The sequence below is a fragment of the Salvia hispanica genome, chromosome 4, assembly GCF_023119035.1.
Source record: "Salvia hispanica cultivar TCC Black 2014 chromosome 4, UniMelb_Shisp_WGS_1.0, whole genome shotgun sequence".
Taxonomy (NCBI): domain Eukaryota; kingdom Viridiplantae; phylum Streptophyta; class Magnoliopsida; order Lamiales; family Lamiaceae; genus Salvia; species Salvia hispanica.
In genome coordinates this window covers 17134177-17161312 of record NC_062968.1, presented here as the reverse complement: position 1 = coordinate 17161312, position 27136 = coordinate 17134177, and the positions used below count along the sequence as shown (strand labels likewise).

The following is a 27136-nucleotide window of genomic DNA, read 5'->3' as shown; positions in this document are numbered from 1 at the left end:
CTGGAAATCGAAAATTTACAGAAGAAAATAATGAGATAAAATGGCCGCCCAATGCGTGCAGGTTGAAGGAAGAAGATGACATATAGCGATATAGGATTACTCCCTCCGTCCCACTTTAGGAATCCCGGTTTACCATTTAGGAGTTCCGGTTAGAATATTCCATAAAGGGTATTATACCCCACATTACACTAACTTTTTTCACTCACATTTTATTATAAAACTAATATAAAAAAGTATGACCCACATTCCATTATCTTTTTTCACCAATTTTTCTTTACATTTCTTAAAACTCGTGTCGAACTCAATCAGGACTTTAAAGTGGGACGAAGAGAGTATTATATTAAGACGTAAAAGTTATGTACATTTGCTTTATCGAATGCGGTGTCTTTCCTCTTTTGACTTTACCATTATTATTTCATTCCTAAAAAATACATAATCTATTTTATTAGAGTAGTAATTAATTCACTGAAAATCCATAATTTGATACTATTAAATTTAAAATATAATATTAATAGACTGAAAGAAGAAAACAATTTAATATTATACATATTAAATCACAAATCACATATCTTGACTATAGCATTATTAATTAAAATAGTATTATATATAGTACCACTTGAATTTGTTCTTAAGTGTGATTTTAGTATGCTAATACAAAAAAATTGAATTTGACTTTTGTGTGGAATAGGATGCATTAAAACATTTGACTCAAAAATAAAATCGGTCAAATTCTTGAAAACTCCAATTCTGATAAAAGGAATCACGTGGATGGTGGAATGATAAAAATCCGAAGTTCATCGTAACTTGGGCTACAACTTGGGCTACTCATTTTCCCTATTGCTAAATTTATGTCATTTTCCCTATCGCAATTTATGTCTTTTTGGTTTACTTCTGATTGCAATGATATTACTTTTATTGTTCCCTATTGTTGTATAGTTGTATATATATGTTAATTTTGAAACCATATTGATGGGAGTACGTCACATCAAATCATCATCTTAGGATGATATTATTTTATTGTATAAGAATCCATAAATATTACAATAAATATTTCCATATTGAACATTTGTTTTAATGTTAATTTATTAAAAGTCTACTAATTGGTTATGGTTTAATTACATATATTAGTATTAACCGTTTAACCATATTAATTAGTTTTGACACCCTAAATTAAATATATACTTATAATAAATTAATTGAAGATGTATATTTTTTCAGAATTGAGAAGATTGTGTTATATGGAATATATTATTTTATAGTTTTTGGAAGTACTCTTTTAGCGTACAAGACAATGACAAATCAAATAAGGAAAATCAAAATCAAATTAAATCAAATCAAATCAAATTTCTTATATGCACGGGGTTTTAGGAGTTATTGGTTAAAGTGTTTAATTGGAGGGAGAGAAGGTGGGTGTAAGTATTAAAGTAGAGAGATAAAGAAAGATGAATATTTAATAGGAGTGAGAAAAAGTGGTTGAGTGTATTAATTTGAGAGAGAAAGTTATCAAAAAAGGAAATGTGTCATCTTAGTTGGGACAAACTAAAAAGGAAAATGTATCATCTTAAGCGGGACGGAGGGGGTAGGAAGTTTTGTGGATAGCCTATAGCAGCAAAAAAATTTATATTTTTCCTTTCCTACTATCTATTTACATACGTCTATATTTATTTAACTTCATGAATTTTATAATTACTGACATGATATATGATATGATTAGAGATAAACTCAAGTGGAAATTATAGATAATATTTTTTTTCTTTGTTAAGTATTAACTATATAGCTTTCAAATTGAGTTTAGAATGAGAATTTGGCTTTTATATAAGTTATAAAAAAAAGGAAAAATACAAACATAAAAAGGGAGATTAGCCGCGTGTGAAGATACATTATTAGTTAGATGTATCAATTGGATATTTAATTACCAATTATATAGAAAAGTTGAAATTTGATCTTAATTGATCAATTGACTACTTAATTAAATTTATATCTTAAATTGACTAAATTTAAGGGGGAAATGCTTAGTAAATTTGGATGTCATACTGTACCGTTTTATTATTATATTTCCATCTACTTATGTAATTTAGCATGACCAAATTTTAAGGGGGAAATGCTTAGTAAATTTAGATGCCATACATATTAATATTATCATTGTTAACATGAATTACAATATGTGATAGTATAATATTAATAGTTACTCTAAGCTTACACTTCCATGCTTTGACCTATAATTAAAATAATCCCACCATCTTCATACATTAAAATCGCAAATAATAGTACTATTATTTTTAGTTGTAAAGCTGACTAAATATCACATCATTTATATATATACAATACATTTTGTATGCATATGAAACCCATGACATACAAGGCTTTTTCCACCCAAATAAAAAGTAGATTTCCCTTTAAAAAAAACATGGGTTTTCCCCCCTAAAAATGGAGGTGTTTCTTTGAGCTAAAAAAAGGGGGGAAATATGTTCACTTTAGAGAAAAAAAAATGAAATTTGAAATTAAATCTAATGCAGTAGTAGAGGGAATAAATGATAATAACTTAAATTTTAAAAGGCTGAATTCAATCAAGAAAATATAAATTTATGTTTTATTTTTATTAATTTTTTATAATAATAATATTACATGAAATATTTATTCTTGCATAATAAAAATTGATATTTTTAAATAATTTTATTTTGTGTGTGAAGTGAAGAGAGTAAAGTAGGGGGAGATCCTCCCCTGTGTTTAAAAACACAGCAGTACCTGCCGTGGTTAAAACGACGGCCATTTAAATAAAAAACGCATCAATCTTAGTGAGAGATTTTAAAAGATGGAATAATATTCTACACGTACAATTCTCTTTCTTTTGTTCTTTTTTTTTACCCGATTTATTTTACTCCATTTTGCAATCATGATCATGATATAATAAACACACTAACCGATGTTGTAATTTTTGTTATTGAAGTATCAAGATACAAACAATAAATTAATTTTATTTAATTAATATGACGATAACTTAATTCATATTTACAAGATATAATAAATGATACGTAGTATGTATATTTTCCAGACTAAAACTTTGAATATTTAAGAACAGAAATATTCAAAACATAAAATATAAATATAAACAAAATGAATAATACTAACTTATAAATTTATAGCAAAAATTTATTGTACCATGATTGAAATTCACAAGTATTTTACAGTATAAAAAACTTATCTTTTAGGTACATAAAAATTAAAATGCAATTACTAGCGTTTAGAAATTTTTAAAGATAACCATAATTTATGATCGAAAAAATAACAGCGTCTGTAAGTGTGCGGTTAATTATCATAATCTTTGTTTTTTTAGGATGCTGTTATTTGTGTCTCATAATTTTGGTTGGGACATTAACGATAATAATACTTTAGAAAGCGTAATATGGTCCACTACCAAAAATGGTAAGAGTGGAATGTGACCAATTTTTTGGGACGAACGAATACAGAAATAAATGACAAAACTTCAGGGACGGAGGAAGTAACATTTTTGGGTTATTGGCCCCTAATATCACGGAATTTTCAAAAATTTATATCTTCTCACAAACTATCAACTTAGCAAATAATATCACAAACTTTATACGTGGTTGTTATTTCCCACCGCGATGGATTCCGACAGCATTAAACTAACATGGATGCTGAGTTCGTATATATCTATAATAACAAAATTGTGAATCCTAAATTGTGAGCCCAACTCAACATTCATGTCATTTTAATGTAGCCAGAATTTATTGTGGTAGGAAATATCTTTTTTTTTTAATAAAAGAAATATTGCAATATTCTAAAATAGTTGTGTTGTTTAATAGTTTGTGAAAAGGGAATATATGCGTTGGATTTAATAAATAATTTATTATTCATGATTGTAATATAAAATAAATAAATATTGCATGTAGTATAATATAAAAACGGTCATGGGCCACCTGGGGTAGAAATGAAAGAACAATAGGAAGAGAAGTGTATATGTAGTTTATATTGCAATCTCTCTCACTAAGATTGATGCGTTTTATATCTAAACGGCAGTCATTTTAACCAACTTCGTTTTGTAGAATATTTTAATTTTAATTAGTTGGATTGCAATCTCTCTCAAAAGATTATAATCAGGGGGAAAATGGATCATAAAATTAGTTGGATTGTTATTTCATTATAATTTTATAGTATGTAAGTGGAGCATAATTTTTTAATCCGAAAATATTATTTATGATTAATGCAGATTTCATTCTTTTAAGTAAATCTTCCTTTTTTGTTTCATTATCTTTTTGATGACTTATCAAGTTGTCTTAACTACTACCAATCAATTTCGTACGACATATGCATCGACATATGCATGTAGGAGAAGAGACAAAATTTGGCAAAAAAATTTTAGCCTAAACTTTAAAATTGAGACAATTTTTCATTTGATAATTTGTTAACATGCATATGCTAATATATTCTTTTTCTAATTTGTCTTTTTATTTAAGTTTTATGCGAAGCTTCTTAAAGAAGATATGTAATTGATGTCATTTTTGGACTTTTTTGATTTTATGCAAAGCTTCTTAAAGAAGCTATATAATTGATATCATTTTTTGACTTTTTTTTATTATATTTGATTGATTGTAAATCAATTAACCAATCAAGATTTTGTCTTGTACAATGGACAATTTACTTTTTGCATCATATATGTATAGAACCTAAAATAATACTAATGCTCATATTTTAAGATATGCCCAATATTCATTCAACTCTAACTATACCTTCTTTTCTGATTTATTAGTGACTATCCAATCACACTGTTATATATTTATTTTTATTAATTTTTTAAAATAATATTATTAAATGAAATATTTACTATTGCATAATAAAAATTGATAAAAAGCTTAATAGTGATAGACTAAAGTTGAATAAAAGATACACATAAACAACATAAATTAAATAATTTGAAATATGACATTGAAAATAAACAATTGGTACTCAAACTAAGATGAAAATTAGTAATAGTAATTAGTAATTTAAGATGAAAACATAAGATGAAAATTAGGAATAGTAAATAGTACTAATTAGTAGTAGTATAATTGGTACTCAAAACAAGATTTAATTATCGTAATTTATAGCAAATTAAACAAATTTGCTTTAGTTAAACAAATTTGTTTAATTTATTGCCAATATTTGTTTAATGTATAACAAATTTCCGAGTCATAAGATAATTAAACAAATTTGTTATAATTATTATCAAGATTATAGCAAATTTGCTATAAACAAATTGCCAAGAATATGGCTAATTTCCGATAATTAAATCAAACAAACAATTTGATATATTTATTTGTGTGACTGGCCACACTATGACCATTTAGCATAACTCCATTGAAAATACATCTAAGAAAAAATTATTTTATAATTTGATTAGTACAGTTTTCAATCAATTTGAATATCCATACGATGCATATAAGTTTTCTCTATTCTCAATGCATTTTCTGATTCCCAATTCACGCGCTATTATAGCTATTCCTATTCCAATATTATAAATTGGTAATTCATTTTTTCCTTTTATTAGTGAAAAAGTTTAAATTGCAGTTGTATGTTTGAACCAATAGTTAATACAATTAAATAATGTAAATAGAGCCGTTGGACTGGTGAGGTAGATTTAAGGAGACGGAAGAATGGAATGAGTACAATTTATAAGTGATGTTAGGGTTTTGAGTTAAGGATTTGGGCTTGGGCTTGGGCTGAAGAAAATTTCAAATTGGAAAAATCAAATTAAATATTCCATTCAATTAGGAGTATTTATTTATGCACCAATTAGGAGTACTCATTTACGGAAGAGACAATGACGAAAACAAATTAGGAAAATCAAATCAAATCAATTATTCTTATATTATTGCAAGTTTTGTGGATAGCCTATGACAACTATTTTTTTAAATTGAGGGCGTGTTCAGTTTGTCGGTTATAGAAAGAAATGAGTTCAATTCTAAGCATTTCAGCTGTTTAGTTTACAACAATTATTTCTTGGAAGGCCCTAGAAATTAACAAGGCCCGCACGGTTCTCTTTAGAAAACCTCAAAAACAATTCTTCCAAAATAGGTGGTTTTCAATTCTGGGTCACTTGCTTGCACCAAGAAATAGAAGCATAGTTACTGATTTACCCTCCAAGCTACTCCTCTCCTCGTCCCTCAAACTCCTCCACATCTTGGCAGTAGTTTCTCACGGCGGCAGCGGCGGGACGGGAAATCCGATGACGGAAGATGCATACCGGTACAAAGCCGATGGTTTCTGATACCGCGGCGGCGGATTTCTCTGAAAGTGCGGGACAGCCGCTTCGAAACAAAACACCGGAGAAGGCGGCTGCGAGATTGCCCACTTATTACAACGGAAACAAAGCGGCTCTAATCTTCGATTCTGGTGAACGTCAGGGCCAGTGCGAGGCAGCGGGCTCCCTTCAATTTTCGTTTCCCCCATCTGTGCAGAGAAGCACCCGCGGCGGCGGTGGATCGTACGGTGGCTACAGAGGAGGAGGTTACTTGTTTTTTTTCGTTTGGGGAAAGGAGGCGGCGGATTGTGTTTCTGGGTGGGGTTGAAATCGGAAGAGACGCATAACATATGAAAAATTTCACCAAAACACAAACCCCCTTCTTCAATTCAACAAAAAGGGAAGCCACTATTCCTTCCAATTTCAAAACTTTCTCCCTCTTTCTTGATAATTGATAATTGAAATTCAACAGCTATGTTTCTTGAAATTATGAAGTGCGTGTATATATTGTATCTATACATGGAAATGGGGATTTAGTGTGTGTGAGAGGTGAAGAAGAAGAAGAGATACAATGAGAAGAAGAAAGGAGCGTAGAGTGCGAGGAGTTCATTGTGAGATGAATATGAGAGCAGAGGCGACCAGCCGCCTTCAGAGGTTGGGTCCTAATGCAGGAATTGAGTTGGGATGTCAATAATGATGATGAGGAGGAAGATAATGGTGAAGGCAGGTGTTGAAGTATGTGGAAACTGCCCACTGCTCCATGGACCAATTCTTGATCGTGATTATTGATTCATCTTCAATAGCTGGTTTAGAGATGAGTTGAAGGAGGGTGAGGTTAAAGTGGGCAATTTGTTAAAATAGTAGGGATAAAACAGTCTTTTACGTTGTCAACAGTGGTGTGAACAGTAATTCGGGTCCTAATCTAGCACCGAAATCTTGAATACTAAACACAGACTTTCCTCACTCTATCTCAGCTCAACAGTAGCTCAAATCTTGACGTGCCTATATCTTGTGAATAGTGAAACTTGCTAGTGAACACGCCCCGAGACTATTTTACTCTAACATTAATAATACCATGAAATATGCACTATTTTGTTTCCATCATCAATATATTAAGATGTATACGTATTACTTTGTTTCCAAAAAATAAGATCATATTGCATAATTTTAGGAATTGTTCAATGCTGTGAAAATAATTGGATGACGTATTTTTATTTTTATAATGGACAATTTACTTTTTGTATGATATATATATAAGAGAACCCAAAATAATAAATTATAATATTTTAAGATATGCTCAATATTTAACCACTCAACTATACATTTTTTTAAATTTATAAGTGAATATCCAACCACACCATTATATATTTATTTTTATTAATTTTTTATAATAACATTATATGAAATTTCAAATTATATTAGACACATCATATACATTCCATATTCTTTTATTTTTTGTAATTTGGAGTAAAATTCCACATCATACGCATTCCATATTTTTTTTATTCCACATTATACGCATTCCATATTCTTAGCAAACAAAACAGATTCAAGAAATCTGGAGTAAAATTTGTGGCGTGAAAGAGGTAGAAATAACTAAGAAAGAGTGGAGCCGCTGGGAGGAATTGAAAAGTGCTATTGGGAAGAATTGAAAAATGCCGTTGGACCCTAAAAGTGAATTTGGGCCAAGCTAATATGTTTTGGATCAAAAATAATTAGGATTAAGTAAACCCTACTTCGAATTAATAAATGATAATTTAAAATTTAGTTTATGGTCGTGTAGGAATATTAGTTTTAGTATATTGAAGGCATTAGTTTTAGTAAAATTTTAATTATGGCCATGCAGGTGTATTAGTTTTAAAATTTTAATTATGCCCATGTAGGAGTATTAGTTTTAGTAAATTTTATCACCCACTTAAGATGACACATTTTCCTTTTAGTTTGTCCCAAATAAAATGACAATTTTCTCTTTTTTAAAAACTTTTCTTCTTCAATTAATACACTTAACCACGTTTCTCATTCCAATTAAAATATCGAACTCTTTTTCTCTCTTCATTTAAATCATTAATTGTTTATTTTTGTGGAATAGAAATCAATCTTAATACTATATAGTGATATCAAAATTTAACGTTATTAACAATACTTAATTATGTACTTATTCAATTAATAAAATAGTGCATCGCGCTGGGATTGAATATTTGGACAATATTTCATTAGACGGATGGAGCATATAACGATTCGATTCTTTAAGTTCAAATGTATCAATAATACATGATTATGTACTTATTTGATTACTTAAAATATCGTCAGTTGCGCATTGCGCCGGGGCTGAAGTGTAAATCCAACACTTCAAGGGTTTAGTAGTACATGAGGTTAGGGTATAGTATCGACTCAATAAAATAACGTTCGCTAAGTGAGCGAAGTTAAATCCATCTCCAAAGGGTTTAGTAATCCATATGGCTAGGTTGTAGTACCGACTTAGTAACATAGTTTACAATTTAACAACATTCTGCAATATACTTTTTTCAACGTAATATTCTATATGAAATATAAAAATATTAACTATATAGATTTGAAATATTAAATAGATGAGTTAAGAACATGTATTTCTCGCATTTTCAAAAATTATATTTTCTTTTTACCATCCATCATAAGAAAATACTACTCCCTCCGTCCCAGTTTTATAGTCACATTTTGCCATAAAAGTCCGTCCCACATTTATAGTCACATTTAGAATTTTCCATATTTGGACATAAAATTTTACCCCATTATTCACTAAAATTACATCCAAATGCCATTATCAACACAAAAATAAACCAAAATAAAAATAAAAAACCAAAAAGTCAACAAGGGACCCACCTTCAACCAATTCACTTCATTTATTACACACTCTTTCATCTCACTTCATTTATTACACACTCCACCATCTCACTCTTCCATCTCACTCTTCCATCTCACTTCATTTATTACACACTCTACTATCTCACTTCATTAATTACATGCTCCACCAATTCTTTAAAACTCGTGCCCTAACTAAATGTGACTATAAATGTGGGACGGAGGGAGTAATTTTTAGTAATTATTCAATATATCATACTATTAGTTAATAGATTATTTAAAATATCAGTAACCATACCTACAATTAATTACCTATATTTCATTGTATAGTTGTAATAGGCTTCAATAAGATCCTTAAATTATGGCTTTCATCTATTTATTTATTCTAACCTTTGATAAGCCCAAATCAAATTATTGATATTAACTTCTAATTTCCCTAAAGTTTAATAGCACTCTTTATTTTATTGTAACCTATAGTTATTATTAGTGTGACCATGATCATTAATAGCACTCTTTATTTTATTATAAACATAGCCATTATTTTTTATAATTATATATGGATTTTGGTTCCATTAGGGTAATCATGAACTTTAAAATTTGAAATTAAATTTCTCTCATTCGATTTTTAAAATAAAAAATCTAAATTATAGATTAATCGATCATATTTCCGATATGATTTTTAGTATATCAAAATTATCCCAAGAATAGAGTATTGATTTTGTTCTTATAATATAATTGGCAATAGTATAAAATATGTTTAAATATGTACTCTTATAATCATTATTTTATATTTATCAATGAGTATTGACTTTGTTCGTTGAGCCATGAATTTTATTAGAAATTAAAATTAAATTGGTAACCTTGAATTTTTAAAATTAGAAAAACAATATAATCGAATGATTTAATCAACTATATTTTAAATATGATTTCAATATGATATGTTTGTCGATTATTTTTTCTTTATATTTATTATATAAGTACAAACAGGTGGTAATCTGAAACACGATCGAGCATGCAATCTACAATAATTTTTTTTTTTATATTCATCCCAGAATACTATTTTTTATATTTGTTGCAACAATGTAGCACTTCTTCATATAGTCACAGAGACAATAACAAAATTAGTGACAAGTGTCAGAGAAAAGAAAAAGAAGTGTATAATACTGATATCTTTTACAGTTTATTTTTATGTCTCTATAATTTTAATGTTTATCTTTAATAGTTAATGTTTATCTTTAACTTAATATTTACTCCATCTTTTACAGTTTATTTTTATGTCTCTATAATCTTAAGATTTATATTGAATAATGTTTATCTTTAACTGATCTTTTGTATTACTTAATAGTATTAATAATTAAGTAGTACTATAAAATTAATTAGCTAATTATGTGATTAAAAAATATATATAATTAAATAAATATAAAAGGAAAGTATTCCTAAAATTTATCCCTACAAAACGTTGTCAACCTTAAAATTTACTATGTAATCTTTCATTTTAAAATTGAGAAAATAGTGTATATATGGAGTATATTATTCTATAGTTTTATGGATTATATATTAAATTACTTAATTTGTTACTAATTAACATTACTAGCATTAAAAGATATGACAAGATAGTCTCTCTATTTAATTTAATTTTCCAATTATATAAAAACGAAATGGTTTCCTATATTTAGTTAAGTTTTTCACCTTTTGGGCTTGATGGAAATAATAAAAGAAAAATATAGCATTTTGTTTATAATTGATTCATTGCAAATTAAATAAGTCACGATTTACATTATACGCCTTCAATATTTTACATTAAATCAGTCATAATTTACATTATACGAAATTTAATATTAACTACATCATGCATTCCATATTCTTTTCTTTTTTGTAATCGCCATAATTATTCCATATCTCCATATTTCATATTATACACTGATACACATTCCACTATAAAGTCTATTTACTTAATTTAATTATGTACTGCATTTAGTTTTTTATTAATAAATTTGAAAAATTTGTTTTTAATATTGAACTACACACATAATCCACATAATAGCCATATCTGTACACATAATTATAAGCATATTCCATGATTAAGTCAATTTACTTAATTATGTATCCCATTTAATGTTTTACTAATAAATTTGTAAATTTTTTTATTTTGTAATAAATTGAATTTATATACAAAACTTAAAATTTTTATAACGAAGTTTATATGTATCAATGAAGTATGATATAATACTATGAAAAATAGATAAATGTGTGTGACATTTTAATAATTAATTTTTGGTTATACAATCTGTAACAATTCTACGGTGAGTTGAAAGTTGAAACTATGATTTAGTTTAACCTTTTGATTAAAAAGAATGTAATAAGTGTACCAAATGTTGTTGGTGAAAAAAGTTTTATGTCTTTTGTAATTATACGCAATAAAGTTAAGTATATTAGTAATTAAAGACTTTTTACCGTGAATGTGAATTTACGGAAGTTCCAGTGTGCAATCAAAAAGTTCACAAGTATAACAATTTGATAGGACTATATAACAGTACTAAAGTTCACATGTATCAATAATACATGATTACATACTTATTTAATTACTATAAATATCATCATATGCGCATTGTGCTGGGCTGAAGTACAAATTTACTAATCATATGAATGTCATTTGATTGACAATATAATGTGATTTGGGCACAACACTCCAAGGGTTTAGTAGTCCATGGGGCTAGGGTGTAGCACCGACTCAATGGCATATTATTCACTAAGTGATCGAAGTTAAATCCATCCCCAAAGGGTTTAGTAATCCATAGGGCTAGGTTGTAGTACCGACTTAACAACATAGTTTACAATTTTACAACACCGTGTAATGTACTTTTTGCTATGCAATATTCTATATAAAATATTAACTATCTAGATCTAAAATATTAAATAGATGAGTTAAGAACATGAAGCGATGTTCGATTGTAATGTATCAAAAATTAAAATTTCATGAAATTCAAATCACTTTATTATATATTGCAGGATTTGATTATGGTTTTATTGATTTTGATTACAGAGCTTAAAAGATATAAATATAATGGAGAATTAAAATTATGAAATTATTAAAATCACAACAGTAAACTAAATTAATATTAATATGATATATTTATTATAAACAATTGATTTTGTTGCAAAGTGTATTTTATAAAGAAACAGAGAAAATATCAATCATATAGCTTTAAAATGTGAAATAGATGATTTAAGAATATAAGAACTATTTTAACGAGATTCGACTGTAGCATTCCAAACATAAAAGAAATTAAAAAAATTGAAATTTTAAAAACTAAAGAAAAAAAATAAAAATTACATATTTTAACGAGATTCGACTGTAGTCATACGTTTATATTACATATTTCACCGTGATATATTAAAGTAATATTAATCGTTAATTACTTATATTCAATTCGTTGTACTTTATATATTAATAGTAATTTTTTGTAAAGTTTCAAAGTGACTAAATTATTTATTTTTATGACAAAAATAATAGTAGTACTACTCATAATATTTTAAATCTTATTGTGAAGAGATATCATTAATATTTAAAGAATAGTACTACTCTAAATTTGGAAGAAATATTGTGTAAAGGTGTCATTAATAAAATTAAAAAAACGGAAGAATGGGAAGGGAGGGGTGCGTTATATTGCTAACTAAACTCTGCCAACTCATCAATGCAGTGTACTAAAAATGTCAACACGGTGATATTAAAATGTCAACACATAATATCAACACATTATATTGAAGTTTCAACAGAATCATGTGTTGACATTTTACTGTCATTGTGTTGACATTTTTAATACATTGCGTTGATGAGTTAGCAAGTTAGCAACTTAAAAAAGTTAACAATTGATCACACCCTTGGGAATGGATTAATAAAATTGAATCATTGATGTATTGTCATACAAAACTTTTTAGTACGGAGTGTGTTAAATAATTTCTTTTGTTCATATCTCGCACAGATTATAGGATTTGGTACGAATTTCATGAGCTGTCCAACGCGATGGGGATATACTTGTATATATATATAATTATGGACTAATGGTTTTTGAATTTTGATAGTACTCTCACACTTTGCCTCTGTCGGAGCATCGGCCGACGCTCTCCCCGGCCTCCGTCCAGTCTCCTTAAAGGCTTAAACTTTTCGCCGCCCTCTCCCGCAATTGCCCCCGCCGCCTTGTTCTAGAGGGCCATCAACGCCAGACGACTCAGATCAATTCATTAAGGTAGGTGATATTTTGAAAAGTGAAACTGATGAAAATTCTATCTGGATTTCAGCTTGCCTTTTTTTTTTTGTTATAGGACATCCGATATTTGCTTTATTTGTTTAAAAATCTGGATGCTGGAGCTTATGTGTTCTTAAATGGAAATTGACCATTGCCAATTTGGTGTATTCTTTATGCTCAGTGTTGGTTTTGAAGGATTTGTTTCTTTTTTCCCGCGAGATAATAAATTTGGGCATGATTGGTTTATTTCTCGTCAGAGACGATGGTAATCCTCTCCCAGGCACACAACATGCTCGATGAAATTCCTCAAACGAAAAACGAAACATAAAACTTAAAAAAAAAAACAGTAAAAAACCCAATAGTGATATATACTCCATATGGACTGGCTGCCACCAGCAATGACGAATACAAGTTGAAAACCAATTTGTATTTTACCCTCATAAGTATTAAATATTAGATACTCCAGGATACTACAAATCTGTACCAATCGATGATGCAAATTAATGCTCTTATGAAAAATATAGCTAATAAGATAAATTAGCATGCATAATTATTAATTAATGGGCTCCCATGTTCCCAGAATTGAAATTCCGAATCTGATTTGATCCGCCGCCTCTATATTTAATTTGTAGGTGGAGTCTCATCCTCACTTTCCCTTTCCTTTTGACTTTAATAATGGCACCTTCTAATAATTGGGAAAACTAACATACAACACCAATGATGTAATGGCCTACGCAATTCCCACCAGCTTCATGCATCTATTATAAATAGTCCTGTGTTTTACACAAATAAAACATAAACAAAAACAAAGTTAAGAGATCAAATCAGAGTTATGGCAGCTGAAAACACTGATGTTATTCCTTTGCTCACCCCATACAAAATGGGAGAATTCGCCCTCTCCCACAGGTTTCATTCCTTCATCAATTACTACTTTTTTTTTTATCTCTGTGTGTGTGTGTGTTTCTCATTATTTGGGTGGTGTTGTGTTGATGAACAGAATAGTGTTAGCACCATTAACCCGGGATCGGTCATACAACAATGTTCCACAGCCACATGCCGCAGTGTACTACTCTCAGCGAGCTACCAAAGGCGGCCTACTTATCACTGAAGCTACTGGTGTATCGGACACTGCTCAAGGGTACCTATACATTATTTTAATACTACTCTTTGGACTTGATATAATTAGTTATGATTGAATTGCTGTTCAGATTTGTTTGAAATTTTTGTCAATTTTTATCTATGTAGGTACCCTGATACACCCGGAATTTGGACAAAGGAGCATGTCGAGGCATGGAAACCTATAGTCGATGCAGTTCATCAAAAGGGTGGTGTTTTCTTCGTGCAGTTGTGGCACGTTGGTCGTGTCTCTACTAATGGTATCCCAATCTAAAATTTATAGTTTGCACATAGTAGTGTTTCTATTTGATCAGTATCTTTTTGAGTAACTTGCATATTCATGAGTTAACTAATATCCTATTAGTTTTATAAGAGTAACATATAGTGCTATGCCTTCCCTGCCTAATGGCCGGAGACCTTGATACCAACTCAAAAATAAGTAAATAAATATATAAACTGTTGGCCTTTGTTACTTGTTTTGCTGTGGCTAAAGCTAGCAAGTTCAGATTCATGACAATAAAATGTGCATTGTACAGATTACCAGCCAGGTGGGCAAGCTCCACTCTCATCGACAGACAAAGGACTGACACCTGGCCTATACGGAGTAGACTGGTCTCCTCCTAGACCACTAGCGATAGATGAAATTCGTGGTATTGTCAATGATTTCAGATTGGCTGCACGCAATGCTATTGAAGCAGGTTGGTGTCATCCCCTGCCTATCATCATGCTCTAGAAATGAAATAAGTACATACATAAACACTTGGATTGACATGATTTCCAGTCGGGGCATATCGTTTTCTTTGATGGAAAAGAATGGAAAACATATATTTTTGACATTTTCCCACTCTTTCACATGTTCTATAAGTTGGATAGTTTTCCTTGAGAAAATTTCCAGGTAGCCCTTTTTTCACTTGAATTTATCACAATATTGTTATGGAATTGACGAAGTGTTGATGTGATGAGATTTTCCTATTTTCTCCATCCTAAAGAATATGCATTAAAAAGTGGGGGACCAAGTATGCGATAAAATATCATCTTTTATATCCCTTGTCTTTCATGAGATAAATTTGCAGCCAAAGAGAACGACCCTCATATTTATTGATCCACAACATGTGTAGGATTCGACGGAGTCGAGATACATGGCGCCAACGGCTACGTGATCGAGCAGTTCATGAAGGATCAAGTGAACAACAGGACAGACGAATATGGCGGGAGCCTGGAGAACAGGTGTCGCTTTGCTCTGGAAGTGGCGGAAGCCGTGGTCGACGAGATAGGAGCGAAAAGAGTTGGGATGAGACTGTCTCCGTATTCAGATTTCAACGAGGCAGGGGACTCAGATCCAGATGGGCTTGGCCTCTACATGGCAAATGCACTCAGCAAGCTGGACCTCGTGTACCTCCACGTGATCGAGCCACGTGCTGTTGGTTCAACGGTGATTGAAGGGTGCGCTGAGGATCAGCTCCTCCCCATGAGGAAGGCATTTAAAAACACCTTCATCGCTGCTGGCGGCTTCAACAGGACTACGGGGAGCGCAGCTGTGGCTGGAGATGGTGCGGATTTGGTAGCATTCGGGCGCCTGTTCTTGGCTAATCCAGATTTGCCAAAGAGGTACGCCTTGGATGCTCCGCTCAACAAGTACGACAGGAACACATTCTATACTTCTGATCCTGTTGTTGGTTATACTGACTATCCGTTTCTTCAACAAGCATAGTCTGTTTAGCCCTGCTCAATAAAGGATTATTTTGGAAAAAAATGTTACACTGCGTGTTTTAGTTTTCCAAATGGATTTTAATATTTATATGTTACACTCTTGTGTTTTGCCAAATTACAGTTTGTTGTAACTTGTAATTGTATGTTGTATCCGGTTTAAACCATTTCTCCTCTACGGTAATTACTTTAATGTGTTATTCATTGCATTACATATTTTACAAACAACACAAGTTTTGTTCAGTCTAATTAAGAGTAGAATTAATTATTATTAGGATTTTGCCATGCTTATAAAAAACACTGTCATTGTGATGGTAGAGTGCATCATATTCAAATCAGAAATTATTTTGTGAAATATCTCTGGCTTGACCTAATCTAGTTTAAACGATCTGTTATTGGATTGATGGTGGATTGTCCTGGTTTTTTGACCGAGCATATTAGTGGAGTTATGGATATCAAATGTGGTTATACGATGATATATTGATGTTATCACTCTTATTTGATGCTAGTATATGTTATAGATTGAGAGTAATTATGCAAATTATTTATGTTAGACGTATATATGTGATTCATGTGTGCGAAATAATATGTGGTCGAGTCAAGGCATTATGATATGTTGAATTATTTGAGACACGTTCCAAAATCAAATAAACGTACTTTCAATTAGACAGATTGATGGTGAAGAATCCACTTTTTATTAACATTGATAACTGAATGTATGTAAGTCTGTAAGTGGACAGTGCAATTATAGTATAGCTAAAAGTTAACACAAGTATATAGCCATTGAGATTGAAATGCAGAAATAAAACTTCAATTATTATCTAGACCACTAGTTTTATGATTGGTTTTTATAACTAAAAACAATAATATAAAATAACAAAATGTAAATTGATTAAGTTTCAAGTGGGTATTGATTCTTTACTCTTAATATAATTTAGTTTAGAGTAAAGGTCAATTTTGGTCATAAACGTATAGCTGAAATAATAATTTGGTCCAAAACATTCACTTTTTAAAAAACGGGTCTATAACAAATGAAATTCTTGTCATAGTGATCCTTTTTTTTATGGTTTCGTCAAAAACTGACGATCAACTCCTGATTAGTGATATTTTGACTCTATGAGTGAATTTTAATTAATACAAATCATCTTTCTTTCTCCTTCTCGTTCATCTCAAGAACCCTAATTTTCTCTGCAAGAACACACTACCTCAACTCCCAGAATTCTCTTCCAATTCACTATTGAAAACCCTATGAAGAAATCGCCCAGCAAAATCACCCTTCAAACCTAGACACTCATTTTCTGACTCCCACGAGTCCCGATTGCTGAGTTAACAATCATTTTCTGACGACGGTGGAAGGAGCCCAGTCTAGAGCAGCCGCTCGACGGTGAGCTGCGAATCTTCATGGAAGCAGCAGCTCCACACCAATTAATCGTCACAAAGAGAGAGCGAGCTTGGAAGTGGTCGTGCTGATTGCATAGGGGCATGACCGAGAGGGTGTAGCGGTGAGAGGGAAACGAATGAGAAAGACAAAGGAGAGCCGTAATGGAAAGAGAGAAACAGAGGGAAGCAGATCTGGAACTGTGTGAGGGCGACGGTATGGCGCCATCACACGATGGCTACGATGGAGGAAAAGAGCGGGCAGACGACTGACGGAGGCGGCCACTGGAATTGAGACAGAAAAGAGAGTGAATTGGTTTGGATTGAGGAGATAGAGAGGATAAGTGTGAGAAAGAGAACCGGTGGCACCACAACGGTAGCGGCGACGGGGCTGAATTTTGCCGGCGGGGAGAGAATTTTAGCGAAGGAGAAGGAGAGAGAGATGAGAGTCGTGAATTTGGAGTTTGTCTCTGGTTTTTAGAGACGAAGTCGAAAAGTGAGAGGCTAAAGCACCACGCCAGCGAAGACGGCGGCGGGCGCTGGAACCCCGTTTCCGAAAGGGAGCGTACCCTAGTTATGCCGGCGATTTGCTGGTGGAGATAGGTTTTTTTGACGAAGAAGGTTGTTAGTTTTTTTAATTTTTAATTTTATTTTTTATTTAATTATAGATTAATATTCTGATCAGGTCAAAATATAGTTAATTAGCCTTGACCGTTAGTTTTTTAACGGAGCCGTTAAAAAATGACTACTTTGTAAACATTTTTATTTGTTATGGACCTGTTTTTTAAAAAGTGAATGTTTTGGACCGAATTGATATTTTGGCCATATGTTTAGGACCAAAATTGACCTTTACTCTTTAGTTTATAAATCCATTAAGATCGTTGATTGTATTCTTGACCTTATTAAGAGTCACTGGATTTACAATTCTTAAAAGATCCTAAGATCTCTCGTGCTTTATTATTGACTTGGTGTTAATAATTCTTATATTCATGTGCCAAACTTTTAAACTTTAAGGCTTCCTAAATCTTGGATTCACTGCTAATCCACAAACCTATAGTACACTGTGCACCTCTTCTTAATTGCAAACACATGAACTTTTTCGTTAATTTTGTTAAGAAAATACAGTAAAGATTTTTTGATGTTTCATCCAAATCAATACAGTAGAACTTGACTCGGACAAGAGGATCATTCTTATTTTCGATTTTTCACACTCTAGCCTAAATCATAGTACTACTACTTTATTCTAAACCTTAAATCTTAAATCCAAAACTGTGGAAAAGTCATTGTTCAAACATTTAAGGGCATCCATAGTGCTGGATTAGAAATCCAGCCATAAATTCATTTTTCAACTGCCATGTTAGTTTTTTTAATTTCAGTTACAAAAGCCTAAATTTAGCCTCAATTTCATACTACCTAACTTTTGAGCATTTTAAATAATTAAATTTTTATTAATAAGTACATTCATTTCAATTGAGAAATAAGTGTTAATAGCAAAATGAAATAATTTAAATGGCGAAAAATAAGTGATTGAGGGGGTGCAATGCAGCCGCTCTGAATGGGGCTGCATTGTTGATGCCCTAAGAGTGTCCACGGTAATCAGCCGCGGCGCTGCGGCGGTCTATTGCAAGTGACGGATGAGCCGCGGCGGGGGAGGAACAGCTGCATACGCAGCGTGGATGGGGCGATGGTGGTGGTTCCGCGCCGGCATATTGTGAGCCGCCGAGACTGCCGCGGTGGTCAGAAACGTTTTTTTTTTTGACATTTTCTTAATTTATTTTGTGATGACTAGGCGGACAAATTTTTCGGTGACATTTATTTTAAATGAAACTAATCTCATTAGCTAAATTAGATGAAATTGAAAGTTAAAGTCATCGACTAAAAGATTGTTAAGTTGGTGTACAGAATTATAATTCAATAAAAAATATAACAATTTACAGGCTATTATGATCAATGATTATACTCCTATATTTAATATCATGTGTATGCCAGGCAGTCACAATTATGTCATATTAGCGACACATGTTATTTTATTTGTTTGGGCCAGATACAGTCTTTTGTTAGCAAAATCAGATAGAAATAAAAAATTTGTAAATTGCGGTAAATTTTGAGGTTATGTACAAAAAAAGAATTTGCTCAAAATTGGATAGTTCAATATAAATAATTCTAAACAACTTTGTAAATGGGTAGATTACTAATCACTTTATAACCAACTTGTAAATTAATGCTACCAATTCATAATCAACTTGTTAAATTAATGCTACCAATTCATAATCACTTTATAATCAGACTTGTTGAATTAATGCTACCAATTCTTTTTATTGGACTAATAGGTTAGGATCTTAATCACATTATGTGGATGGTTGAATAACTAAAAGAAATTATAAACCCTAATTAAAATCCAAAAGTAAAGAAATAAGTATATTATCAGAATCTATTAATTAAATTTCAAAAGTTGGTAAATATATCAAATTTAGATATTTTCAGAAAATACAAGGGTGTTTTGGCCTTTTTAATTTATTGAATAATAATTCAACTGACTGTAGATTACTTCCAAAAACCCAAGGCAGGAAAACATTTGTTCATTTCAGTTGATTTGATTTGATTTGATTTTGACCTGAGAAATGGGTCGGAGAGCCGATGACGAGTACGATTACTTGTTCAAAGTAGTATTAATCGGCGATTCAGGCGTCGGCAAATCGAACTTGCTGTCCCGATTCACTCGCAACGAGTTTTGTTTGGAATCTAAATCAACGATTGGAGTCGAATTCGCTACCCGCACTCTTCAGGTTTTCAAAATTCAATTATTTTTCTATTCTTAGAATGTAATTAGTTCTAATTTCGGAGTTTAGCGGAGAAAGAAACTGCGTTCTTGAGGGCACGTGTCAGTTGATTGTTTGAATTAAGTGAATTTTCGTCTTTTTTAATCGAATTCTTTATTTTTGTTTGGGGGCTTTTCGATCTGTAGATCTATCTATTTGTATAACGGTTGATCTGTTTGTGTATTGATGTGGCGATTATGCAGTGTTGCTGGGAATAGTTGTGGGTTTTAAATGTTTGTGTAAGTTATGATCTTATTGAAAATGGTCATCAATAGTGTGTTCCATATAACAAATTGAAGGGCCTTTATATTTTTGTTATGTGATCTTTGTAATTATTCTTAAGGTCTGTTAAAGGAAATAGGACAATTGCTTAAAGATTGATGAGTGTGAGGAGAAGAATGGCAATTGCCTCACACTAACTAGCTAGACCTGCAATTAATTGAATCATGTTCTTGCTTGCACCTTCGAACCCTCGTTGCATGACCATGTTTGTGAATACATGATTCTGGGAGGAGAGATATAGCCACATCCTTCTGCATATGATGAATCTTGTGCCATTACTCTAATTGACAAATATCACATGGTGTAAAATATAGAATCCACATTTTGGGGTTCGGTTTTATGGCATAAGAGATGTAGACATGTTACTTTTTTTACTGCATAGCAGTATTCTTCCTTGGGTGAAACAAACAAAATGGAGGAGGATGTTCCTCTAAGGTGTTGTCAATTTATAAAATGCTACGACATACATCCGGTAATTATAGAGTGCATCAATTTGATAATCATGTTGTGTCTGTTCCTCACTGTTATTTTGGTTGACTATCAGATTGCATAGAATAATTAGCAAAAGATGTTTATGAATTGTATGAATCATAGCAAACGCACACACTTGTCTTATTGAATAATCAAGACTATCTTGCTGTATATTCAAGAATAAAACAGTCTTTACACAAAGTCTGGTAGTTGGGCACTCCAGTTCCACAACTTGTTTTGAACTAGTATGATGCATGATATGCATCAAAATTAATGCTGAGATGTTAGATGTAAAAGTTCTTTTGACTTGAGAGAGAACACAGGACTTTCGACAAAAAGACAATAAGTATGAAACTCAGCTCTTTCAAGGTGTTATCAGTTTCAAAAAATTTCATTGATTTTTGGTTGTGTAGAGCTGCTGTGTACTGAATTTTAGTTGGTTTATGTATGCTTATCACATCAAATTCAGAGAGACCAGAAAGTAAGAATTCATTTAACATCGAATTTGCAGGTTGAGGGAAGAACAGTGAAGGCTCAGATATGGGACACAGCTGGGCAAGAGAGATACAGGGCTATAACCAGTGCATATTATCGTGGTGCTCTAGGTGCTCTTCTTGTGTATGATGTCACAAAACCTACCACATTTGAGAACGTGAGTCGTTGGTTGAAGGAGCTGAGGGACCACGCAGACTCCAACATTGTTATTATGCTCATAGGAAATAAGACTGATCTCAAGCATCTCAGAGCTGTTGCGACAGAGGATGCTCAAAGTTTTGCCGAAAAAGAGGGGCTCTCATTCATTGAGACCTCTGCTCTGGAGGCCACTAATGTGGAGAAGGCCTTCCAGACCATCCTTTCAGAAATATATCGTATAATCAGCAAGAAACCGCTATCTTCCGAGGAGCCCGCAGCAAATATCAAAGAGGGGAAGACTCTTGTTGTTGGTCCACAAGAGACTGACACGAAGAAGACCTGCTGTTCGACGTCCTGATTTATCATCTTCTCTATTTTGGCATTTGTCGATTTCTGTTGTGATTTTGGTTGTTTTTGATATTTCTCCATTGAACACCTTGCAGATATATTTGAGGCTTTCTTAAAATTGTCAGGGGATGATTATTTTGTTTCTTTTGAATTTGTTATTATATTTATTAGTAGTATTTCTTTATTCTGAGTGGCGTTATGTTTAGTTTAAAACTTCAAATGAACCCTAGTCTTCAAACTAATGTAGCCAGGACTTTTTCTTCTTTGAGCCGAATAAAAGAGATCTCTATGCATTCCTCAGGATTTAGTATGTTCTCTTGTGCTTTAAAATGTCGTTGAGAGATATTTAACGATTGTCATTTTCTACATTAGTCAAAGTTAATGCGAAAGATCTATTTTTACCCACATGCAAGAATGTGGTATTTAGACATTAAATGACTGGATAAATGGATAATATTAGGAAGTGAGCTACTTCTCTTTTTTCTTGTGTTTTCATCAGTTTCTTCTATAGTGAACTTAGATAGTATACTTATTTTGGTATCATTTCTATTCTGAGTTGCTTCTATATTGGTACTATGCTCGCCATTTCCATGGCATTGAGCATTTTTACCACATAAAAAAAATGATTTGCAGTTGTGCAGCTCCGGGATGAGAAAGAGACTGACATGCAAAAGCCACAGCACAAACTAGGTTTGAGGGATGAGTCAGAATTAGCCCATATAGAATTCTGTGTAAGGTAAGGTGCACACAAAGAGCAATGATATAAAATAAACAAACAAAAGAGTTAGGATATAGTAACGGTCTGCAGTTGAGTTTCAAGTAGCTGAAAGGACAATTCGAACGGTTATCTGTCATCAGTTTTTTACAGTCTTACAATAACCAAATATTACACTTTAACCGCAGCAGTTGCTCTTCTGCTCAATTGGCTCTCCCTTGATCTGGACCGTATTCGCTGACGACTTTGCTGTTGGTTGGTTACCCATCCTGTAATAACTCATATGTTAGGCAAACAATGAACAAATTGCAAACAGATAACATCAGGCGGGGATTTTATGTTCAAATCGCAGCTGACACAAGACCAGTGTAAAAAAACAACTATCGCCACCAATCCCAAAGAAACAACTTTTCAAATGCTTCACCCATCACAAAAACACTTCTTTTCATGCATAAAGTCTGTTAACAGATTAAGAACCAAAAGACCCTCAAGTTCACAAAGTATAAGTCTATTGAATTAAAAAGTTATGTTAAGCAGTCTAAAAGCATATAATAATGTCATATACTTGCAGTGACGAGCTAGATCAAGAATAATTCTATTCATCAATAGTTAGAAGATTTACTTTTTCTTAATCTCCGCAGCCATAGTCAAGAAAGCCTGCTCCACATTAATTGAATCTTTTGCACTTGTCTCAAGGAAAGGAATCCCTAGCTCATCTGCAAATGCCTGTAAGTCGTCCAATCCAGTGCAAGGTTAATACATGAAATCCTAAGAAAGATCTACAAATCACATAAAGTCTAAAGAGTAATACTAGCATTTGCTATAATCAATATTGACGTGCTCATTTCTAGTTTGTTGAAAGCTGATGTGATAATTGATATAGTTAACATAAAATAATCACCTTTGCGGTTTGTGTGTCCACAACTTTGTTCTCAACCAAATCGCATTTGTTACCCACCAAAAGCTTGCAAACACTGTCATTTGCATATCTATCGATTTCGTTCAGCCACTGCTTGACATTGTTGAAGCTCTCCATCTCGGTAACATCATACACAATCTATTACAATTCAGACATGAGGCATTATTTGAGTAGCAAAATCAGAATTCAATATAAACTAAGTAGGTCAGTCATCTCACATGAATAAATAATAGAGCTACAGATGGCTCAAATTTGTAAAGTCCCAATTGATGGGAAAAATAAGCAAACTATAAGAGTTCGTATCAAGTCTGATAATGGACTGGATATAAACTGAAGTCAGTAAGTCACAAACGGTAATGTGGAGATTAATAATAACATTAAAGAATACAGTGGGATAACAACAGAAGATTAACAGAACAAGTGAACACAATAGACCATCACTCAAAGTAAAGGATTGAGTCGGAAATAATTAGAGCACTGAGTCCTGGAAGATAGTCAGAAACCATATTGGGCCAAGTATAAGAAGAAAATAAATGCAGAATGCACCAGCAGTGTGGGCCAAAATAAATGCACACAAAATACACAAATAATTATATCAAGATCTTTCTTACAATGATCCCATGAGCTCCTCGATAATAACTGCTGGTGATAGTCCGGAACCGTTCCTGTCCAGCAGTGTCCCACTGGATAAACATAAATAGAGAAAAAAATACCATTATAAGTCAAGAATTTGAGCTTATATGGGGTATCTACACAATGTATAAGAACTTTTAAACTAAATTGCTTAGCTTCACCTTTTTCAAGACAACTAGCATATAATCATACCGGAAACAAAATATTAGAAGCGAGCCCCAAGGCCTCCTTCTCCAATAGATATACTATGAGTATTATTTTCAAACAATATCATTACACCAAAACCGACTATGTTTAATAAATCATCTTAATAGATTATCATATCCAGGTTGATCAATGAGAGTAGGCGCCATCACTACCACTTTCATCTATGATCCAGCTACTAATTTTCAGGTAACACGTTCAGCATAGATTACTGCTTATGTATTTATATGCATCATCTTATGAAAAATGGTATAGTTATTGCATTCTTTGAAAAGAACCCACCAATAAAACATTCAAAAGCAAACATTTTCTCTTTTAAACCTATTGAACCTCATGCAAACTCACATGACTAAATAAAATATCATTCTAAAAGAAGGGAAAAAAAAACAGAATGCTAAAAATAATGGCTATAAAATGTAAAGGATAGTTTCCAATAGAAACATAACCAATAAAGATCCAAGTTTCTTATAAATTGAGGATGAAAAAGTATCAAGCCAGGCGCAATTCTGCTTAGTCATTTAGGATAATCTTAGATGCATAAAACACAAAAAGAACATGGAGTAGCCAAAAAGAGCTGAGCAGAATACAATTTCATCAATGAGAGAAATCACAAGCATTGACAACTGTAAATGACTCACAATCTGAAGCTTGATTGTCTTCCCATCCTGCTCCACTGTTCTTATTTTCTACAAAATTAACAACAACATAATCCCACGAAACCCCAAATTAAGTAGTAGAACATGACAACAACAATCAAGAAAGTTAAATCAAATAGGAAGTGAACTTACAAAATCAACTCCAATGGTGCTTATGTAACTGTCCACATACGAATCATCCTAAAAATCAACCAACAAAGCTCATTTCTATAAGCAAACGGATCTCATGGAAGAAAAACACGCATTTCATAACAAGACACAGAAAGCCCCTATAAACATGGTCTAATAATTTTCTAACACAAATTAAAAATAAAACCCCCAAAAAATCATCCAAACAAACACCCGTTACTGATCTTTCCCTACAAATTAGCGATTAATACACACAAAATTACACAAATCAAACAAGCAAATAAGGTCAGCATACCGCGAATCTGAGAAGAAGACAAGACTTGCCGACAGAGGAGTCACCGATTAAGAGAAGCTTGAACAAGTAATCGCTGCAAAAAAAGTAGGAAAAGCAATTTTAAGAAGAAAATTACCGAAAACTAACAGGAAACAAAATTTAGGGCGGCCTTACTATTCGTTACTCATGATTTCTTGAGAGAATACGAAAAGTGTTGAGCTTTCTTAGCTTCGAGTGTTTGGTCAGAAGTAGTATTGAGAGAAGGACTCGCTTGTTTGGTTGTAAAGGAAACACTTATTATTCATTAATCATTAATGCCTGATTTTATACTTTATTTCCTACCACTTTATTATATACTCATAATAATACTATATATTATAAAATTAATTCTTTACTTTATGATGCAACGTTGGCAGAAAATGCAATCTGACTATATATATTTTGGTTTTCGCAATTGGTCTTTGGGTGTTCTTCAGGCATGATCGTTGGTATTGCTCTCAAGCCAACTTAATTCTTTTAAACCAACGGTGAAGGTGTGCTCGGGATTTCTGTTAGAGTCTGTATAATAGAATTCACCTTTCGAGTGTTTGGATATTGTAAAAACTCTTAATTTATTTTCAAGGAATAAAACTTATTTGGTCATAATGGTATTATGTTTTACATTTAATAGTTGTTTTACATATTTAAATGTATAAGAAATATAACAAGTCTAAGTCTTTGTTTTTATATACTAGTTATGAGTGTGCCCACTATAAGGTAACACGGTTAGTTCTGAACAAAGAAAAAATAGAATTTCACAACCCAGATAGAGCTTTGACTACATATCATGAAAGGTTGCAAAGTCAATCCGTATATTTCTAAGACTTACTGAAATAAGATGACATTGTCTGGTATAGCACTGAATGGATCTAATAGCAAGACATGTCTTTATGCTATCTGCTAAAAGGCGAGGTCTTGATTAAAAATCATTTCTTAATCAATATATTTAGCATTGAGCATACGTTATTGATTATATATTACTTTGACTTATCAAATGGTGCGGCTTTTTCGCAACCCAGTAGCCCTGATATCTTGGGTAGTAGTGATTAATATCTAGCGGTGCTAGGATTGCTATTATATTGGAACGCACGCCTAGTGAGTCTAGTTTGATAATGTTCTCAAGAGGAGCTCGAAACAAGGTTTTATTATTCGGAACCTAGCTAGTTGGAATTTCATTATTCCATGAATAATAAATAAGCCTTTCTTGATAAGTCTACTCTTGGATTTAATAATATATTAATTAATTAAGTCTATAGCATACATTAATTAATTAATGGATATTTATATTTTTAGCGCGAGAAATAACTTTCTAAAAATGGAAACTCAAATTACTTTTACTTTCAGATTTAGATGGGTAATTCAATATTAATACTTTAGTGGCTGATAATAATATTCCAATCTGAGCTTGAGTTAAATTGGGTTCAATTTAATTAGATAAGAGCCAATTGGATGTGGCTTCATCCAAACCTCCATAGATCCTTGACCAGGCCC

At 32.0% G+C, this 27136-nt stretch overlaps 3 protein-coding genes across 3 annotated transcripts; 2 read left to right on the top strand and 1 right to left on the bottom strand.

Moving 5' to 3' along the window:
* The first annotated feature begins 14088 nt into the window (after positions 1–14088).
* On the top strand, positions 14089–16355 carry LOC125223173 (12-oxophytodienoate reductase 1-like). Its single transcript, XM_048126188.1, has 5 exons — positions 14089–14229; positions 14321–14461; positions 14569–14699; positions 14976–15137; positions 15558–16355. Exons 1-5 carry the CDS (start codon positions 14156–14158, stop codon positions 16148–16150), a joined length of 1101 nt encoding a protein of 366 aa, XP_047982145.1. The 5' UTR covers positions 14089–14155; the 3' UTR covers positions 16151–16355.
* A 3711-nt stretch (positions 16356–20066) lies between these two features.
* On the top strand, positions 20067–22260 carry LOC125223176 (ras-related protein RABA2a). Its single transcript, XM_048126191.1, has 2 exons — positions 20067–20309; positions 21607–22260. Exons 1-2 carry the CDS (start codon positions 20145–20147, stop codon positions 22084–22086), a joined length of 645 nt encoding a protein of 214 aa, XP_047982148.1. The 5' UTR covers positions 20067–20144; the 3' UTR covers positions 22087–22260.
* A 558-nt stretch (positions 22261–22818) lies between these two features.
* LOC125223587 (ras-related protein RABD1-like) lies at positions 22819–25916 on the bottom strand. The gene is made up of 8 exons (XM_048126793.1): positions 25781–25916; positions 25628–25700; positions 25336–25383; positions 25186–25233; positions 24322–24393; positions 23693–23848; positions 23414–23517; positions 22819–23060 (listed from the first exon to the last, which is right to left on the bottom strand). Exons 1-8 carry the CDS (start codon positions 25792–25794, stop codon positions 22970–22972), a joined length of 606 nt encoding a protein of 201 aa, XP_047982750.1. The 5' UTR covers positions 25795–25916; the 3' UTR covers positions 22819–22969.
* Positions 25917–27136: the final 1220 nt, after the last annotated feature.

What these genes read in the sequence shown, in the direction of transcription:
- LOC125223173 (XM_048126188.1), top strand. Translation starts at nt 14,156, where the DNA reads ATGGCAGCTGAAAACACTGATGTTATTCCTTTGCTCACCCCATACAAA. An exon ending in GTATCGGACACTGCTCAAGG is followed by an intron (nt 14,462 to 14,568) that starts GTACCTATACAT and finishes TTATCTATGTAG; the next exon opens with GTACCCTGATACACCCGGAA. An exon ending in ACGCAATGCTATTGAAGCAG is followed by an intron (nt 15,138 to 15,557) that starts GTTGGTGTCATC and finishes CAACATGTGTAG; the next exon opens with GATTCGACGGAGTCGAGATA.
- LOC125223176 (XM_048126191.1), top strand. Translation starts at nt 20,145, where the DNA reads ATGGGTCGGAGAGCCGATGACGAGTACGATTACTTGTTCAAAGTAGTA. An exon ending in TCGCTACCCGCACTCTTCAG is followed by an intron (nt 20,310 to 21,606) that starts GTTTTCAAAATT and finishes TCGAATTTGCAG; the next exon opens with GTTGAGGGAAGAACAGTGAA.
- LOC125223587 (XM_048126793.1), bottom strand. An exon ending in GCACCATTGGAGTTGATTTT is followed by an intron (nt 25,234 to 25,335) that starts GTAAGTTCACTT and finishes TTAATTTTGTAG; the next exon opens with AAAATAAGAACAGTGGAGCA. An exon ending in AGACAATCAAGCTTCAGATT is followed by an intron (nt 24,394 to 25,185) that starts GTGAGTCATTTA and finishes ATGTTTATCCAG; the next exon opens with TGGGACACTGCTGGACAGGA.